At 55.3% G+C, this 18902-nt stretch overlaps 1 protein-coding gene across 1 annotated transcript in view; it reads right to left on the bottom strand.

Annotated features, from left to right (window-relative positions):
* Positions 1–4538: 4538 nt before the first annotated feature.
* The window catches only part of EXOSC10 (exosome component 10), a 19636-nt gene continuing 5272 nt past the window's right edge, over positions 4539–18902 (bottom strand). The window contains exons 9-23 of the mRNA XM_004705434.2: positions 17843–17999; positions 17568–17716; positions 17358–17408; positions 16716–16827; positions 12258–12308; positions 12078–12156; positions 11857–11972; positions 9498–9593; positions 9178–9252; positions 7505–7589; positions 6989–7062; positions 6252–6423; positions 5542–5600; positions 5231–5307; positions 4539–4675 (exon numbers count right to left, since the gene is read on the bottom strand). Of these exons, the coding sequence (XP_004705491.1) occupies positions 4645–4675; positions 5231–5307; positions 5542–5600; positions 6252–6423; positions 6989–7062; positions 7505–7589; positions 9178–9252; positions 9498–9593; positions 11857–11972; positions 12078–12156; positions 12258–12308; positions 16716–16827; positions 17358–17408; positions 17568–17716; positions 17843–17999 (1384 nt within the window). The 3' untranslated portion in view covers positions 4539–4644. The remainder of the gene's footprint in view (positions 4676–5230; positions 5308–5541; positions 5601–6251; positions 6424–6988; positions 7063–7504; positions 7590–9177; positions 9253–9497; positions 9594–11856; positions 11973–12077; positions 12157–12257; positions 12309–16715; positions 16828–17357; positions 17409–17567; positions 17717–17842; positions 18000–18902) is intronic.

Raw genomic sequence — 18902 nt, 5'->3', positions numbered from 1 at the left:
GTCAGGGGCGCCCTGAGGGTCTTTATTCTCCCTGCTGCGATCGCCGCCACAGCCCCGCGACTGGACGAGCTCCATTGAGCCCTTGCCCCCTGCGTTCGCTGAGCCGGGAGCGTCTGGCTGTTGAATAAGAAAGCGCTCTTTTCTAAACGAGTTTCTAAATTTACCCGCAGTGGCCAAGAAGAGGCCGACACATGCATATTCAGTACCGACAACGACTGGCACGCTTTTTTTTTTCCTTGACAAACTGGGCTTTGCTCCTTGAAGGGTGGGCGGGGACGTGCTGTTTTTATAAAAATGTCAAGGAGCTTCTCAGAATCACATTAAGCATGCTAATTACCAAATATCAAATGCTAATTGCTCTACAGGCAGTTGAAATGATCGAGGCAGGGAGATGAGAACTGGTGCGAGCTAGCTTTTTGACTGGCGTTTTGCAGCGCTGGCCTGAGGTGGGGGAGGGCTTGCCCGACCTAACGAGATGAAAACACCAGTTGTTCTTGTGCCTTGGCTGGCTTTCTGTCTTTTCAAAGGTAGGGTGAGGCCCGTGCAGTTACATGCCCCATATCCTGGGGTGTAAGCCGAGTTTTCAAGCACATTTTTAATGCAGTGTTTGTGGTAAAATTAGGTGCCTCGGCTGATTTTTGGGCCGCCTTATCCTTGAGTATATAAGGTAACTGCTAGGAGAGAGGGTCACGGAGCGAAGACCCTCTTCAGTGGAAGGATCGCAAGATGGGCAGTTCCCATCCACGTGGCCAGTGACTAAGACCTGATCTGTTCCAGCCCTATACTTGGATCTTGGTGCTCCCGTCACACCTGTGCTTTCCCCCACACCAAGGCACGTGCCTGTCTGTTCGGCTGTGTGACTGAGGCCGTGAAATGACAGAGGCTAGAGATGGTGTCTGTGGACCGAGGAGGCACCAAGGGGAAGGCCAGGGCCCAGGCACCCAGTGGGCCAGCCTTCCTGGCTTTCTTGTCAGCACCACACAGCTGCCTGGAGGCCTGCCTGGGGGAAGGCAGTGGGAGGGTTACCCACGACCCTCCATCCCTCCTACACCTTGAACCAAGTGCGGCTTCAGTCACTGTACCCTCCCATGGGAGGGAGGATCACAGCACACAGCCTCTGCCTCCTGTCGAGGAGAAGTTGGTCTCCTGCACCCGCCGGGCCAGTGTGGGCTGCATTGACTCACACCTTCTCAGGTGCAGAGAACACCAAGGTCTCGAGATTATGGGCAAAAAGGTCCCTGAAGGTACAGCCCAAGAGCTCCCAAAGGCCGCCAACTCAAGATCACACCAAGGAGAACATTGTGGCATCACAGGTGCCAAGTCAAGTGAACCAGGGCCTCCGCTGACCCAGAGGGTCTGGAGGTGGGTGCGTGCTCCCAGTGCTGACGTGCCCGGACAAGCCCGCTGTAAAGGGCTGCTGTCCAGTGAGCACTCACCTAGCAAACCTCCTAGTGAGCGCAGAGCAGTCACAGTGTGGGGAAGGGTAGAGGTGAGCAGTGGAGTGTGCAGCTATTGAATGGGGCTCTCCTAGCCAGTTCAACACCCATCCCTGTGTGCCTCTGGTAAGAAGGTGGGGGAGATACTGACAGGATTCCCTGCAGTGCCATCCTCACGTGTATGAGATGAGTCCGCTGAGGAGTGGAGCTCCCCCTCAGGACCTGAGGTCCTGCACAGGGAACCTCTGGGGTCCAGACAACAGCTATGTCATCGCGGGAGCCGCAGGAGAACCAGGAGTCTCAGAATATGCAAGAGGGTGAAGGACTTCCCAACCCACGGGGCAAGGAGAGCTGGGTTTTGTGCAGGAGGCACTTAACTGGGGGCAGTTGGACCCCGATTGCTGACCCATGGGAGTGGAGATGGGTGCCTGTGGGCGGAAGCTTCCTGGACCTGGAATGAGGTGCCTCTGCCAATTCAGGGAGCCGGCTTTGCTGACCCATGGAGTTGAGGCTGACAGGTGGCCTTTGGACATTATTAGCAGACCTGAAATAACTTTGTGACATGTCGGAATCAAATGACTCTGAGCATTTCTCACAGACACCATACTTGTTAACGACCCTAATGAACCTTCATCTTGAACTGTCTATAAGCAGATCTGTAGCCATGGCAATGATGTCACAGCCGAGAGATGACGTGGTGAGGTGCCCTTGGGGACACCTGGTCTGACTCGCGCCCTCAGCCACTGGGGAGAATGTTTGGCAGCTGCTGCTTCGGAGTCATGTTTCAGGCACTGGGTTCAGCCAGGCAGACAGCTGTGGTTATGAGTGGGCACAAATTCGGCCATGACGGTGTACTGCTTGGTGGAACGGCACCCCAAACAGCAGCATGGGACTCCTTGGGCAAAGAACCCTTCTGCTCATAAGTTCTCTCTTCCACCTACAAGCGCGCCCCGGAGCTGGGAAATACCGAGAGCAGCTCCTGACTGGCTCACACAAGCCCTCGGTGAACTCGGCCTCCTGCTCCTGCCCGGACTCGATGCCCAGCCATCAGCCTGGGCTGCTCCCCAAGCCCTGGGGGCCTCCGGTCGCCAGCTGAGGCCAGGACTCGGCTTTAGGGTTCCCCTGACCAAATGAAATTTCAAACACACTCGCCGACTAATGCCAACTTTTATTTGTCAAGAAAAGATGTTTAGGAAGACTTTAAACAATCCTTGGTCATCATCTTTTAAAATGAATCATAAAAAAGGAGTTGACACGCAGGGAAAACTAGTAAGGTTAACTTCCCAAGAAAGGACAAAGGATGACTTGCCCCTGGGAGAGGCGAGCCCACTGTGGCCCAAGCATGCCTGAGAAGCACCTGGAACGCTTGCTCGGAACAGGGTCCAGGCCCCACCCTAAGCTCTGGGCTCGGGCCCATCTCACATGCTTCCACTCAGAGGGGGGATGGGGGAGGAACTGCTCTGGGCCCCAGAGACTCTTGAGACTGTGGGAAGAGGAAGCCCCAGCTCATCCCTGTGCATCGGCTGCTGATTTCGAGCTGTTGATAATTGCGGCTAGCACCAAAAACCCGTAACCCACCGCACCACCAGGGCTCCCACAATTGGAATCGCCTCACTGGCAGCGAGTTTATTTATTTATTTAGGGTTTTTAACACTCTCCTAGGGGGGACCCTGGGAGGAGCACCAGCAGTGATGGCTTACAAGGTGCTCTGACCTGCTTCTGACTCAAGGGCCGGTGTCACTGCCTCCTCTGTGAAGCTCTGGGACCTCCTCACCACAAAATAACTCTCATGAGAAGCAATTCCCACTCATCTGCCTTAAAACGAGCATGCGCCAAGAGGCGGTTCTTTGTCCTGCAATAGCTGCCCTTTCAAATTCTATGACAACAGAATGGTAGGTTTTCAGTTGGACACAGGCATGATTGACATCATGACATTTCCCAGCAGCCTCTGCTGTGGTCATGTGACTTAAGTTCTGGCCAACAGGAGGTAGAAGTGGGCTGGCTGGGTTAGAGATGTCATGGCTCACCATGCGGCCCCCCTCCTGCCAAAAAGAACAAAAAAAAGATGTAATGGCTGGAGCTGGGTACCACCCTGGACCAAGAGGAGGCGGCCAGCATGTATGTGTCTGAGCAGAAATGCCACCTCTCTGCCACTGCTGGTCTGGCATTTTTTGTCAGTGTCCAGCAGGGTTCGATACAGCATCCCAGGCCCACTCTGAGGCAGGCCGCGGCCGCTGCCCCTTTGCTTGGCTGGGAGCTCCCACAGGCACACACCCACGGACTGGACTGGTGACAACAAAAACCCATGGCATCCTTCTGTGCACCCCACTAGCCCACCCGAGGGTTAGGGGAAGCAGACAATTCTTAGGATATAAGCAGAGGCTAAGTTAAAGATGTACAAAATAAATGTAGTGTTCTATTATTTAGGATAATATAAAAATGAAAAGTAGAATGTTTACAAATAGTGGGATGAGAAGTTTCATAAACATCAAAACACCTTAGAAACATAAACCAATTTTTTAACATAAAAAGCACGGCAGGCGGTGAGTCCGTCCGTCTATGTGAGGAGGCCTGGGGTGGTGGCTGGGGGATGGGCTCCCCTATCGATCAGCCCAAGGGCTGGCGGTTTGGACCCATCTAGACGCTCCTCAGGAGACAGGCCCAGTGGCCAGCTTCTGAAAGGTCACAGCCAGTGATCGCCTGGGAGTGCACACGTGGATTGCCATGAGTTTGAAACAGACTTCATGGCAACGCCCCCCCCCCCATCCACCCCCACACATAGAAAAACCTGTGGGAACGGTGAGGACACGGGTGAGTAGTGTATGTTTCAGTGGGCCACATTTCCTACAGGGAATGCCCTGCGATTCATACAACTAGAAAAAAGCGGAGGTAAAACCACGGGGGGAGAGCAACTGCGACAGCCTTACCAGCAGGGCTACGTGGGCAGTTGGATGACAGCCAGATGCCCCCTGCTCCTTCTGGGGGGGCCACTCGCTCTGCCCACAGCCAGTTGCAGAAGGTCACCTCACCTCAGCAGGAGGGGTCAGGCACCCATGGGCCCAAGTCTGGTGGCAGCAAAGGAAAACCCAGGAAGCAGCTCTCTCCAGGAGGAATTATTTTTAATGGTTTAAAAGTAAGTTTGTACAAAACCAGCACCCCCATTGGATACTTCCAGTCCACGGGGGCCTCCCCAAGGTCTCGTCCAACGCTATCTCTTTGGCCAATGGTGTCTGAAACCTCTGCAAAGAAAGCATGAGCCCAGGGTTACCCAGGCCTGTTCCATCTGCCCCCCCTGGGGCTTCCCCAAGGCTGTCGGGCATGCTGGTGCAGGACGGGTGGTGAGGGCTGAGCGAGGCTCTGGGCCGAGCCACAGAGCTGGCTTCAGAACGTAAGTCCCAGGCCGCCCCTCAACCCTGGCCACCCTTAAAGCATGACAACTCAGGCTTGCAACCACAAGTTCGTCAGCAACCACCACCCACAGCTACTTCCTGCTCTTTCCCTCCCTCCAGGCACCATGAGATGGGGAAGCCTCCAGGCTCTGGGCTGTGAGAGGCCACGGGGAAATGCCTGGCAGCTGGTGAGAACGAGGGACCACTGACACTCAGTCATGGAGGCAGCCACAAACCACAGACTTGTGGCTTTAGGCGATCGTTTCCCCACCCTAGTTTTCTGCACGCTAAGTTGGGCCTTTGGGCTCAGCTCAGCTCCCCTGGCGCCAGGCCCCCTGGCAGGTACACAGCGGGGGGAGGTGCTCCCTTTCTGGGCAGCAGGGTCACGTGGTGCGCATGACCTACCTGTCCGATGTTCCAGTGGGGAAGGACATGCTTTTGTTTCCCGTTGCCTGCTTCCGTTTTTTGGCTGCGATGCATTTCTGAAAGGTAAGAAACCACTGAAGCGGCTGACAAGGACCTCCGTGAGACACAGGGAATGCACTGACCGACCCGATGTCATGTCACTGGACCCTTAGATGGCAGTGCCCCTCGGGGTCTCGCGCGGGGACGTGGGAAGAAATGAGCAGGGGAAAGATGTGCACAGGGAAGGATTCCCTGCTGGGCCCCCCTCCCTGTGCCAGTGCGTGCTAACCCGAACCTGGGGTCTTTCTTACCTTGCCAGCTGGCGTCTGCTGATTCGGATCAAATTGGGAAGGCTTGGCTTTGCTGTTTCCTGGAAGAGAGGCGGCAGCTATCACGCAGGGGCTCCCTCGTGGCCAGGCACTGGGAGCCATCAGTCAGTGAGCCACAGGTGCACGGAGTGGCTCGTGGCTCATGGACAGCGATCTCAGAGCAGGCGCCAAGTGCGAAGGTCTGTGTGAACTTGACGGTGCCCCGGAGGGTACAGGGGCCGTTCCTTCGAGAAGCCTCTTTTCTTTCTCCCAGAGGGCCGTGTTGCTCAGGGCCACGGCAGAGGCCGGGAGCCAGTGAAGCCCCTCCAAAGCGGACAGACCCTGAGAGAACCGTGACTCACAGACATCACCGTTTCCCAACCAAACTCTGTGTGTGTGCGTGCAGGGGTGTGTGTGTGTGTGTGTGTGTGAGAGAGGGAGAGAGAGAGAAAGCAAGCGCGTGCGCAAGCGGCATTGTTCCCGGGCACAAGTCCCGTGAGGAGCTGGCCCACAGTCCAAAGGATGGAGGCCCCTCCCTGGATGCCTAGCTGGCTTCTGTGGGGGAGGGGTGGGCTTCTGCCCGTCTCCGTTTCTGTGGACTGTCCCCACTGCTCTTGTCGGTGCAGGTCTTGGGCAGGCTCGATCTGAGTCTGGACCAGGCCCCTCCCACCACAGCGACCAGTCTTTTCTCCCGGCCACTACCCCCTTCTCACCTGCAAAAGCCTTGAAATCGGACTTGCTGTAATCGTAAGGGGTGAACTCTCTCTCCACGGCGTCTGGGCCCTTGGGCTTCTTGGAGACTTTGAGCCGTTTCTTGCCTTGCTTCTGCTCCGTGGTCTTCGGGTCGCTCGTCGTACGCTCTCTCTTTTTGACCGCAATCTCCAGCTGCGTGTTTGGTGGACGGGGGAAAGCGGCAGAGCGTGTGAGAGAGGGGTGAGTCCAGCTGCCCCAGGGACTGCAGACCACCGCCAATCGGTCGCCTCTGTGGTGTGGAAGGGGACTGCCTCGGCGACGGGAGAGGACGGGGCTGCGTTTCCAAGTGGCTCTGGGACCGAAGGACAAGCACACTTAGGCTCGTCCTGCTGGGAACTCTGCATTCTTACCTGGAAGGTGGCATCAGGCCACTTAAGAAGGCCAGGGTTAAGCTAAGAATCCCAGGCCCTCGGGGTGGGGAGGGGGTGCAGGAGGGACCTGAAGCGGGCAGAATAGGACACAGCCGGGGCTTCAGGGACTTGTACCGGGCAGACAGGCGCCGTAATCCCACAGGTAGCGGGATTACGGCGCCAGGGGAAAGGTGGGCACTTGAGGAAAAGCACACCCGAGCCACAGAGAGGGAAGCATGTCACGGAAGTGGGGGGCATGCCCCCACTTCCTCCCCAGATATGAGAGCAATCCCAACTAGCTCCAGGGCCCACTTTCTCAGACAACCAAGCAGAGGAGGCCCACGTACCGCGGCCTGCTGTCGCACGGACACAGCCTGTTCCACGGTGGCTTTGTACTCTTCCTTCGCCTGCTCCCGGGCGGCTGCAAGGGAGAACTGCTGTTGGAGGTGCTGCTGCCCACGGCCAGGTCACCGCCCCCCCCTTAGCAGACTCCGAGCTCGAGTCCCTACAGCTGCGCCCTTCCCTTCACTGGCCTGAGTGCTCGGCTCCTCTCCCAGGACAGACCACCTCAGGCCTCCTCGGCACCCTCCCGACCAGAGACCAGAGACCAGAGACCCCGCGGCCGAGGTGCATGCGATCCCGCCGCCGAGGACGCCCAGCAGAGAGGGCAACAGTGTCAAGGTTCCAACCCCCGCCTGCTCCTTAAACCAGCTCTGTTGACACTCTCGGGCAACGACAGCAACACCCTCGACAGGAGCAAACCTCCCCCAAGCAAGGGAGTGGGGGCTGGGCAGGGAGGCCGCTCCACTGGTGGCTGACTGGCGGCACACTGACGGGTCGAGCTTACAAGGAAGGGGTCTTACCTGTCTGCTCAGCTGCCTTCTTTGCAGTTTCTTTAGAGTCTTTGGGTGCCTGTACCTGGCTTGCCAGCTTCCAGCGGCTGCTAATCTACAATGGATACAAAATTCCAAATCCCCAAATTCAGACATTCTTAAAACAGCAGCAGCAATACACAAACCCACCTCCATCAAGCCCACTTGGCTCATAGTCACGCTGTGGAGCCGAACAGAGGCCCTGGCTGGCGCGTCCATAGGAGCAGACAGCCTCATCTTTTCCGTTCCAAGTGGCTGGCAGGTTTGCACTGCTAATCTCAGGGTTAGCAGCCCAGCGCTTAACCCACGGGGCCACACCAAGGGCTCCCAGGCACCTTAAGAGGGCCCTATTTCTTAATGAGGCGCAGTAGAGCAGGCTCCCCTAACTACACACAGGAACGACAGAGTCCCACCCTAAAGAGATGATGTGGACAGTCAACACCACACCGCTCACTTTCTCTGTAAAACACTAATGCGGCCGCAGCTGTCCGCTGACCCCATCCCCAAGTTCCCTGGGACAAATGCACAATGGTCTCTCTCAGAGAGGAAGAGGCAGGCTCATTGTCCGAGGGGTGCACAGCTGGCACGTGACAGAGCTAAGGTCCCCGTCAGGGCTTCTGCAAGTCATGGGCGGTGAGAAATGAGTCTGCCTCATGGGCCACAGCTAGGGAGACAGGAGGGGACAAGGCAAAGTGCCCCTTGGCGACAGGGCCTTGGGCAGGCAGCGTCTGGCCTGAGCCTCCCGCCTGCCCTCATCTGCACGGCAGAGAAGGGCTCTTCACTGGGAAGCACCAGCTGCCCCCGGGGCCTCCGAGACAGGTGGTCTTCCCCCGCTGTGGGCAACTCACCGCAGTGACAATCGGAGTTGCCACTCACTGTAAGGAGCCTTGCAGTAACTGACGTGTGGAAACAGGCATGGAGCGTACAAGTGACAGCCGAGCCTCCTGCTCTGTGTAAACGAACCCTCAAACCTCACAGAAACACAAAACATTGTTTCCTGAAAGGTTTCCAGAAGCTTTGGAGACTGATGTTGGCTCTGGGCCAGGCCTTGAGTAATGGTCTGGCTCTAAGGCCTTTCTGTCTCCCCCGACTTTCAGGGAGACGGCAGCCCGGCCGACCCGGGGGCTTGGTCCGAAAGGAAACCTGGTGCTGCTCTTCCATCAGGGGGGTTCCCGATTCAGCCGCACCCCTCCCCCACATGCCTGGGCAAGGATTCAGTTACATTAACAAGCCACATGGTGTGGGGCGGGGCTTCCAGCTCATCACCCGTGCAGGCACCTTTTCCCCAATACCTGGGCCTGTTGAGTTGCTTCCGATGCAGGGACCCTAGGGGACAAAGTAGGACAGCCCCACTGGGGTCTCAAGGCCATGTAATATCAAGTGAGCACTGAACCAGTGTGCCACCAGGGCTCCTGAGATGACAGAAGCACACACAAATGTGGGCAAGATAGCTGCCCATGGAGGTCTCCAAGGGGCATGGGGAGGGGGAATGGGGGGCAAGGATCCCCCAAGCCGGCAGCCCCCAGGTAGACTTCTCCCTCTTACACTGTAGCAAGGCATATGTCTGGTCATCAGCCACCACTTACGCTATTTCTGTGACGGGAGCCTACGAAACTAAGACGAAAGGACTCTACATTTTGGGGACAGGTGACAAATCCACTTACTTCGTAGATTTTGGAGGATGGGTCAAACTTGGCTGCCTGCGAGACGTGGGCCCGGCGATGGCATGAGGGCAGGTACTGGAGGAACGGAGACTGGCATGTTAGAGGGGACCCAGCACGGAGCCCGGCCTTTTTCTTGGCTTCCTTAGAAGCTCAACTCGACGTCTTGGCCGGGAGACCCAGGCATACGTCCCGAGAGGCCTCCTCTCTCTAAAGACCCGCTGCCTTCTTTTCTGGGTCCAAGGCAGCTGTGCCTACAGAACCCCCCTCCCCCGACTCCCCAGTGAACTCCATCAGGCTTGAGGCACCTCTCTGTTACTCACCATTCGAAATGGATTTTCAAAGGACTCCATTATGCTCTGGGCCTTTTTCTGTGCAACTGTTAGGGGACACTTTCCATTTTCCCCAGCACTAGGCTCCTGCGGGGGCAGAGCACATGGGAAAAGGTCACTTGTTGCTTACTACTCACAGCAAGACTGCTGGCTTGTTTTTCTGACTCGCTCCTATGGATCAGCCCTGGGAGGGCACAGACAGGGTGGCAGTACAGAAGTCCCCGGGTGGCAAAGAAAGGAGCCCTTGTAGTGTAGTGGGTTACTCACTGGGCCAACAGCAGTTCAAATACACCAGGGAGACAGATAAGCTTTCTGGACCCATAAAAACACAGTGTCAGAAATCCACTGAGGCAGCTGTTCTACCCTCTCCCCAGGGGTGGGGAAGTCAGAGTTGCGGGTAGTGAGTTTGCTTGTTGCTTTGGCTGTGTGCCTCACTGCATGTCCCAGAGATCAGGAGTATGCACCCACCCAGAGGCAGCTCAGAAGGCAGGCCTGCGATCTGCCTTGGGAACCCACTGGAGCAGGTGCTGTCTGTCCACACGGGGCGGCCAGGAGTCAGGAGGGGCTCACCGGCAACAGAGTGCTTGTCAAAGGCGGAATTGTCCCCACTGCCTCCAATTATGGATAGTCCATGGCAACACTCTACCTGTGGCAATCTGGGGACGGGTGGTTGTGGTTACATTAGTGAGGCAGGCTCTGTGGAGGGGAGGATTCGGGCCAGTCTCTTATAAAAAGAACAGCCAAGTCAGCAGAGATGGAGATGCTGAGAACAGACGTAGGTCCACGAGACACAGAAGCTCCCCAAGAGCTGACCGAGAAAAACGCTTCTCCGCTAGCCAGCACTCTCCACCCAGACTGCTGGGCTCGCCCCTCCCTCCCTGGACACACAGCGTGCAGGGAGGCGACAGGCTGCTCGAGACTCCGCCAGGCACCTGCATCTTTTTTAGTAGCAAAAAGAGTCTTTACTTAAATGCCATTAATGTAGGCTACACATATTTCAACAATTATATGAGTTTTGTATTTTAAGATTTCAGAGACATTCCTTCAGGCACACAAAATAACCAGAGAAGCAGGACTCGATGAAGAAGAGTGGACAGTAGGCAAAGGACGTGTTAGTAATACTGTGCGATACAAAGATGACCTGCTGAAAACGAGAAAGATTTGAAGGCCTTGCTGATGAAAATCAAGGATTGTAGCTTTCATTATTGATTACAACTCAATGTAAAGAAAACAAGAGTCCTCACAACGGGACCAATCGTTACCGTCATGATACACAGAGAAGCTCGACTTGTAAAGCATTGGGCTTGGATACACAATCAGTGTTCACGGAAGCAGTAGTTGAGGTCAAAGGATGCACCGTAATGAAGTTATTCAAGAAGCCACTGCATCACTTTGATAACTCATAGCAACCTGTGCTCTACTAGCCTCCTAGGCTTCTTTCTCACACTGGCTAATGCAAGGCCCGTGCAGAACTGACAGCACTAAGTTAGATGACACGGTCAAGTCCGAGAATCCTGTCTGTCGCCCGTTGCACTGTCAGTTTCTCTTCCCAGGATCTGTCCGGTCTCCCCCCCTGGCTGTTCTCTGCGGCAGTCAGAGCTCCAGCAGTCCGTTCTCCTTGGGTCTGGCGTTTCAGCACTCAGTAGTTCTGACCGACAAACACTCCTGGGCTTCCTTGTGTAAGGACCCCCGGGCCAATGACCAGCAGAAACAAGAAGGCGTTTCATAGGAAGGGCAGCCTGCAAGGCCTTCTTGTAGTCCAATATGTACTCCAGCTGGCCGCCCTGGGCCTCCACCCAGCCTGGAGCCACCGCCCACCCTGACTCAGTCTCCTTCAGGAAGGGAAAGCAGGGTTCCTCGCCCGCCTCGGTCCTGCACACCTGCTCTTCACTTTCCTGCGGAGGCAAGGCTCCGAGACACGCTCCTCTTCTCCCCTCGGGGCCGTTAATGGTGATGGCGCAAGCAGGGCGTGCAGGGCGGATCCCACGCCACAGACCACCAGGGCCACTTGCTCAGGGCCTGCTGGGAAGAACTGCCCCGACCACACTGGTCATGAAGACCAGCTCCCACCTGGACTAGACGCAGCCCTTCTCCTGACTGTGCACAGTGCTGACACACAGCCAACTAAACCTCCCAGGTCCCCTGTGCCCAGCTGACTGAGAGGCCCCTTCCCACACAGAGCTCCTCCTCTGGAGGAACAAGCACCCAGGCCAGGCTCCCGCCTGCTCGCCCACACTGCGCGGTCTTCCTTCTGGCGTTAGCCTCGGAGGTGCACGCGACAGGCCGGGCAGACAGACAACCCAGTAAGTCCCTGTGAACGACATCACTGCGCGGTGTCTGGATGACTCACGCTAAACAAGGTGATGACAGCAGCAGCAAGCAGGCATTTGGTATCCAGGGAGGCCTCCTCTTCCTCCTCCTCCTGGTCCGGGAAGAGGCCAGGCTGTTTCTGAAGTGGCACAGGGCCTGCGGGCAGAGAGGTCGATCAGGCCAAAGGCAGCCAGCTGGCCGAGGTGCCACACATCTGCCTTTGCAGGCTCGTGTAGGTCCCCAAGAGGCCCTTTCTCTTACCTTTGGTTGGGGCGAGGGGACAGCCATCCGGAGGGGCATGGGAGCAGTCATGAGGCCCAAAAAGAACATTCTCCAACCTCTGCATCACAAATGAAAGCAAGGGGTGGGCATGAGCCTCCAGTGGCAGGCCGGGAGCTCCCCCATGCAGGTCCTTCACCCATAGCCACCCCCACACGCTACCTCAGGGTGGGGCTGCGGTCCACTCTTCTTCACGCCAGCCGCAGCTTCAGACTAAAGAGGAGAGCAAAGAGAAAGTGAGGACGATGCCACACACCCCTTCCCTGGCACCACGGAGGGCCCTTCCTCTGTGTGGCCTGGCACCATGGAGGGCCCTTCCTCTCTGTGCGGCCTGGCACGTGCAGGGGCTCCGTCACTGTATGCTGAGTAAGAGAATGAAGCCCTTCATCGTGCGGTGGCCTGCGTGGTGTGTGCTGCTGGAAGCTGTCACTGGCATTCCAAAGTCCAGCAGGGTCACCCAGAGTGGACAGGTTTCAGCGGAGCCTCCAGACTAAGACAGACCACAGAGAAGGGCTTGGCGAGCCACTTCAGAGGGAGAAGCTGCTGAAAACTTTTCAAATACTGAAACCCTAGACAAAAAAACCCAGAACATTTTGGGGGATACAGGATTACTGTACCCAACAGAACTAGTGGGGCTCTTTGGTCTCAGCTGCAGAAGGGAGATGAAGGGCACGGCACTGTTTGTTGCCCTAGGCTGCAATGCTGCCACGGTGGCTCCCCGGCCTAAAGCAAATGTAGCTACCCTGCCAAGTGCAGGAGAAGTCTAAGGGGAGGGCCAAGGCCAAAAGATGAAGCACCACTGGTACTGGCCGACTGGGACACCCCAGATTCAGGCATGGGTTACGGGAAGGAAGAACGCCAAAACCCAAGAGGGCACTTGTTGCAGGATCTAGTTCCTCTTAAGGATTTCAGCATTTAGGAAAAACAACCCCACCTAGTCAACATCCCCCCATCCCAGGAGGTAGCGGAGGAGCCAGAACCGATGGTGCTGGAGGCATTAGCTAAACAAGGGCCCAGGAATGGACGGAATCCCAACTGAAACGTTCAGTAAGATGAAGAAGCACTGGAAGCACTCACCTGTCTATCTATGCCAGGAAGTTTGAAATACAGCTACCTGGTCAACTGACCGGAAGAGATCTAGAGTTGTGCCCATCCCAAAGAAGATGACCCCACAGAAAGCTCAAATTGTAGAAAGATACCAATATATAACATGCAAGTAAAACTGAGCTGATGATCGCCCAACAACGGTTGCAGCTGCCCATTAGCAGGGCACTTGCCAGAGGTTCAGATGGATTCAGAAGAGGACGTGGAACACGGGCTATCATCGCTGATGTCAGGTGGACCCTGGCTCAGAGCAGAGAATACCAGAAAGACGTTCGCTTGTGCTTCAGGACTACGCAAAGGCATTCGACTGTGCGGACCATCATAAACTATGGATAACTCTGAGAAGGACGGGAATTCCAGAAGACTTTCTTGAGCTCAGGAGGAACTTGTATGTGGATCAAGAAGCACTTATGTGAACAGAACAAGGGAATATCGCGTGGTTTAAAGATCAGGAAAGGTGTGCATCAGGGCTGTAGCCTCTCACCATACTTGGTCAATCTGTAAGCTGAGCAAAGCATCAGAGAAGCTGGATTATATGAAGACGTGAAATCAGGATGGGAGGAAGGCTTATTAACAACCTGTGATGTGCAGATGACTCCACCTTGCTTGCTGAAAGTGAGGAGGACTGAAGCGCTTGCTGATGAAGATCAAGGACTGCAGCCTTCAGTGTGGATGACAACTCCATGTCAAGAAGTCTCGAAGCCTCACCCCTGGACCAATGGAGGAAAGGCTGGGTGGTCAAGGATTTTGTCTTTCTTGGATCCACAATCAATGCTTAGAGATGCAGCAGTCAAGAGATCAAAAGATGAATTGCATTAAGTCAATCTGCGCAAGACCTTTTTAGAATAGTCAAAAGGAGGGACAGTACTTAGAGGACACTCCACTGCGCCTGACCCTTGCCGTGGTATTCTCCAAGGCATCACGTGCTGGTGAACGCTGGACACGGAATAAGGGAGACCACAGAAGGATGGATGCATTCGGACTGTAGTGCTGGAGAAGAATATGGGAAGTAGCATCAAGTGCTGAAAGAACACACCAATCTGAGCTGGGAGAAAAAGGTCAGAGCGCTCCTTAGAGGCAAGGGCGGCAAGACTTTCCCAACTACTTTGGCCACTTCGTCAGGAGAGACCAGTCCCTGGAGAAGGACATCATGTTAGTGATGTGAAAGAGGAGGTGTTTTGAGGATGGGCAGGGCGTCCCTATGGGTCAGAGCCAACCACTCGAGGGTACCTAACGACAACAAAGCTTACTCTCGGGGGATTCCAATGAGCTGCAGGAAAATTCTCCTTAGTTACAACCATTTCACTCGGGTAGATGTGAGACATTTTTAGGTAATAACTGAAAATGTCTTCTGCCTCAGATTTTTCTTTTTTCCTCTACTTCCAGAGTTTTTGAGTCTCCCACGATCAATAAACTTTCAAACCTCATTTACAATATTCCACGAAGACTACTGAGTCGACATCTCTAAAATCGTTGCGATAAAACAAAAGTGAGAAGACGCACAATAATGCCGCACTGCCTACAGACCTGCACAAACGCTCCGAATACGCGAGTGAGCTCTTCACCTGTGTGCACACCAGGGACGTCCCGGAGAGCTTCAGATCGCTCACACTCACCTGTGCACGAAGGCTGGAGGGTGCAGCTGAGTTAGAGGCACCTTGGAAGAAAGTCCTGGTGAACCACTTCCCCCCAAACCAGCCACTCACCACACAGTCCGACTCCCCACACCTGAGGGTCCTCCTCAGTCAACTGAATGGCTCCCAGCCGCCTCGTCTTTACCTTTGGGGCGAGCCGTCTCTGACCCCACCTCCATTCTTCCATATCCCAGCGCCTCTTACAAAACACCTCCAAAGTACTAGCACTGCCTCCAGAAACAGACCGCCCCTTCACGGTTGCGGTCCACCTGTGTCTCTCTGCGGCTGCTCCTCTCCTGGTGATTTCCTTTCCACCCCAGGAACTCCCACTCACGGGGCAGTGCCTCCATGGTGCTCACTGCCAGGCTTCCCGACAGCTTCCCACGGCTGTGACCCCACTCCACGTCTGCCACCAGACCAACCGCCTCAGAGCAGCTCAGCCCCCAGAGATCACGCCATATGGCCCATGAAAGGAGACCCAGACCCACCTAGAAGCACTGCTCAGTGCTCCTCGTACAGAACTGACAGCTATCCATCTGACAGAAATGCCAGAGGAAAAGCTCCCTTAACACCAACCCCCACGCCCAATGTAACAGAGCTCCATCCTGGAAGAATTCAATCTGTGCAGGCAACAACTCATGGGCTGCAGCTGGAAGCTGGACTGGACTTACATAAACTTCGCGACAGGACCTTACATTCTATGCTGTTGGGTAAATTACCCGTGTTATCCAGGCAATGGCCAGGTAACCCAGGGGATGACTGACCACATTCTTCGGGTTTTTTGTTGTTTTGGGTCGTAATAGGATAATATGGTTGTAAACCAGCTGTTCAGAACCCATGGACAAGCAGCTGGATTATGGGCCCCCACTAATTCTACCCTCAATCCAAGAATAGTTAGTCCTTTTAACATGGCCCTGCTCGATACTCGATACCTGCCTTCGTGACGAGATCACTGAAAATGAAGGGTGCTACAGCACAGGGTGGTGAAGAAAGCAGATGGTGCCCGGCTATCGATTGGAATAGGGTCTTTTAAGGCTTGTATTCAAACCAACCGCCATCTAAGTGAGACGTCAGCTCAGTGCACACAAAGATGAAAACAAAATCCAATTCGAGCTTAACTTTTGAACATACGATTTATGGAAGGCTGTGGAGGAGAGTGGGAGCCCCACATCCATCTGTAGGGTCTCTAGTCCGATGAAGCTGGCCGCTCCCCTCGGGCCAGGGGAGGGGCTCCAACAGCACCCGACTATGAGAAACTACTGTCACCTTGATCACGGTGGCTCGGACTGCCACTGAAGGTGATGCTTGGTCAGCTGACCTCCCTCTTGACCCAACCTGAATCTTTTCGTTCTGTTTCCTTTCTGGTTTTTGTTTGTTACGTCTCCCAGTTTATGAAGCACAGAAGGAGAGGGTGCCCAGAGACACTGACTGATGCAATGGTTCACCTGGCGCGGGGCGGGGCGAGTGGGGGCAGTCAGGGAGTAAATAACGAGGGCAGGAGTCGGAGAGGAAGCACTGAACCGCGGTGATGGTGTGCGACAACTCTTAGACTGGACTGTGGAAGTGCATGTGAGCTTCACATCAATAAAATTATTAACAACAAAAGGTTAGGCCATGCTCTAGTTCCCGAGAACAGACAAAACACAGCTGAACCCCCAAAGACACCCCATCCCGACTTCCACTGCTAGCAACCCATCGTCCCATGAGGGTTTTTAAAGAGTGGAGAGCAGCTCCTGCTGGCATGGTCTTCAAAAGGTTCATGGGGAAACAGGGCGAAAGACTGCTGACGTCTTCCCAGCGACTCTCTGAAGCCCTCCCCGGCGCTGGAGAACGCATGCAGCCAGATGCTGGGCTGGGGCCCTGGAGCAAGAAGGCTTCTTACCTTGAGCAAGGGCATCTCTCGAGCCTGCTGGATGAGCAGGTGCAGTTCATTGATCTGCTGCCGAACAAGAGGTGGCACGGGGTTACAGCACGCGACGATGCCCTGAGGTTCCCTGTGGACACGGGAGAAGCAGAGCGGAGCTGAAGAGCAGGGAGACACGGTCCTCCATGAGAGCAGAGTCCACAGAGCCACACGACCTTTCAGTGGCTTGCTCTCAGCGGCTGCCTCCTGCCCACAGGAAAAGCTTCGATCACACCCCGGCTTGCTGAGAGGTCTCAGCTCTGCAGTCTGCAAAGGGGGGCCTGTTTGATTCTTGGCTTGTACTTCAAGCCCCATGACGGTTATGACAGCACATTTCTAATCACGAGAGGCCTTCATTTGGAAGAAAGCACAGATGAAAGTCACTCTTCCCTGGAAAGCAGAGGCCATGGGCTGAACACCTCCCACTGGCCTCAGTCAAAACCAAAATCCGGGAAAGAGTTCCAGCACATTAGATTCATGGTTAACTGGCCGCCCGAGGGCAGAAGCGCCTGAACTTGGGTTGTGCTAACTTCCTTAGGCCCTCACCTGCTCGGAGTAAACAGGGCTGGGTAAGAGCAATGGAGGAACGTCCACGCGCACTCATCAGCTCAGATTACTCACTTTGGCAGTTCCTCGGATATCTTCAGCATCATGTGGTTCGGCAGGACGTATCTGGAACAGAGACATGAAGGAGCATGTTCGATTCAGCCCCAGGTGCTGGGGTAACCGGGGGAAACAACTGGCTTTCATGGTAAAGAAACTTCGCAGGCGGTCCCCCTGTGCCACAGCCAGTCAGTCTGGCGGCAAGCCTCCGAGGCTCTGCTCCCTCACCCGTAACTCTCATCCTCCCTGCGGGCTGTTCTGTCCCTCCAGGCAAACAGCAGCTGGAAGGCCGTCAACTGCTGGGTGTTGAGGTGCTTCTTTTGCTTCCGGTACAGGTCAAGGTAGGACTCATCCGTGTAAATGGGCTTGGTGAATCTCTGCAAAGCATTCCAGAAGATTCCAGATCAGTGGGCATGCCGACTGGGCCCCAGGCTCTTGCGAAGGTCTGGCTCCAGTCACCACTGGAAACAGCTCAGGAGGGCCAGGGCGTGGCCCTGTCATACCTTGAGGCAGATGTCCCTGCTCCGCTGCCAGACCACCTGCAAGTGCACCGGCCGCTCATTGCCTCGCTCCCACAGTTCCAGCCGCATTTTGTCGTAGATGTAGAGGAGGTAATGCGTGTCGTCACGGGCGTAGTACAGCATCTCCTCCGGCAGAGGTCTAGACACAGCACAGAAACTGCTCTCACCCACTTTCTCCTCGGAACACGTTCCCCACGGCCGGTACGACGAGACGGCAACCCTGCCTGCATCTCGGGTGACAGACCGGTGTTTTCACAGCTGGGGGTGTGTGTGTGTGTGAGTGTGTGAGATGACACAACAGCAGCCCTGTCGTCGTGAGACTGAAGGGCAGCGGTATAGTCGGTTCTTGAACAGGTTGCTGAACCTCTCTCAGCTCACGTTCCTTACCCGGGAGATGGGAACGTGACGTGCAGATTGCACAGAATGGTATCCCGAAAGGCCAAGGGGTTCAGTGCTCTGCACACAGTCAGGGGCTCAAAAGGCAGTGGCTTGAGGATGGACCAATGCCCTTGCACTTTATACTCAGACTTTACCTGAGAGTCTCCTTAGATCAGGGGTCCTCAAACTATGGCCCGCGGGGTGTTTTTGCCCCATTTGTTTTTTTACTTCAAAATAAGGTATGTGCAGTGTGCATAGGAATTTGTTCATAGTTTTTTTTATGCTATAGTCCGGCCCTCAGACCCGTTGGACAGTGGCCTGGCCCCGTTTAAAAAGCGTGAGGACCCCTGCTTTAGACGTTTGAGCAGGAAGAGTCAGTGGAGTCTTCTCGTGGGGGCGTGGACACAGCCATTTGCAAAACGTAAGGTTTCCGGGGAGGGCGGCTGAGTTCCATACAATCTTACGTTGCAGGACGACCTCATGACAAGACTAACTACTGGATTCCCGTGCAATTTCTCCATACTCCAGGGACATCGTCTCACACACAGTCAGCCCTCAGCCGGGAAGACCGAGCGGAAGACAAGAGACTGGTATGGGTGGGTTCCGGCAGGCCACATCCTGCCAACTGCTCTTCCCTGAGGTCGAGTGTAACAGACTCCGCCCA

The sequence above is a fragment of the Echinops telfairi genome, unplaced genomic scaffold (assembly GCF_000313985.2).
Source record: "Echinops telfairi isolate 266 unplaced genomic scaffold, ASM31398v2 ScPeMD7_7457;HRSCAF=8495, whole genome shotgun sequence".
Taxonomy (NCBI): Eukaryota; Metazoa; Chordata; class Mammalia; order Afrosoricida; family Tenrecidae; genus Echinops; species Echinops telfairi.
Note: the sequence above shows the minus strand (reverse complement) of the source record. Positions and strands in the feature narration are given on the sequence as shown.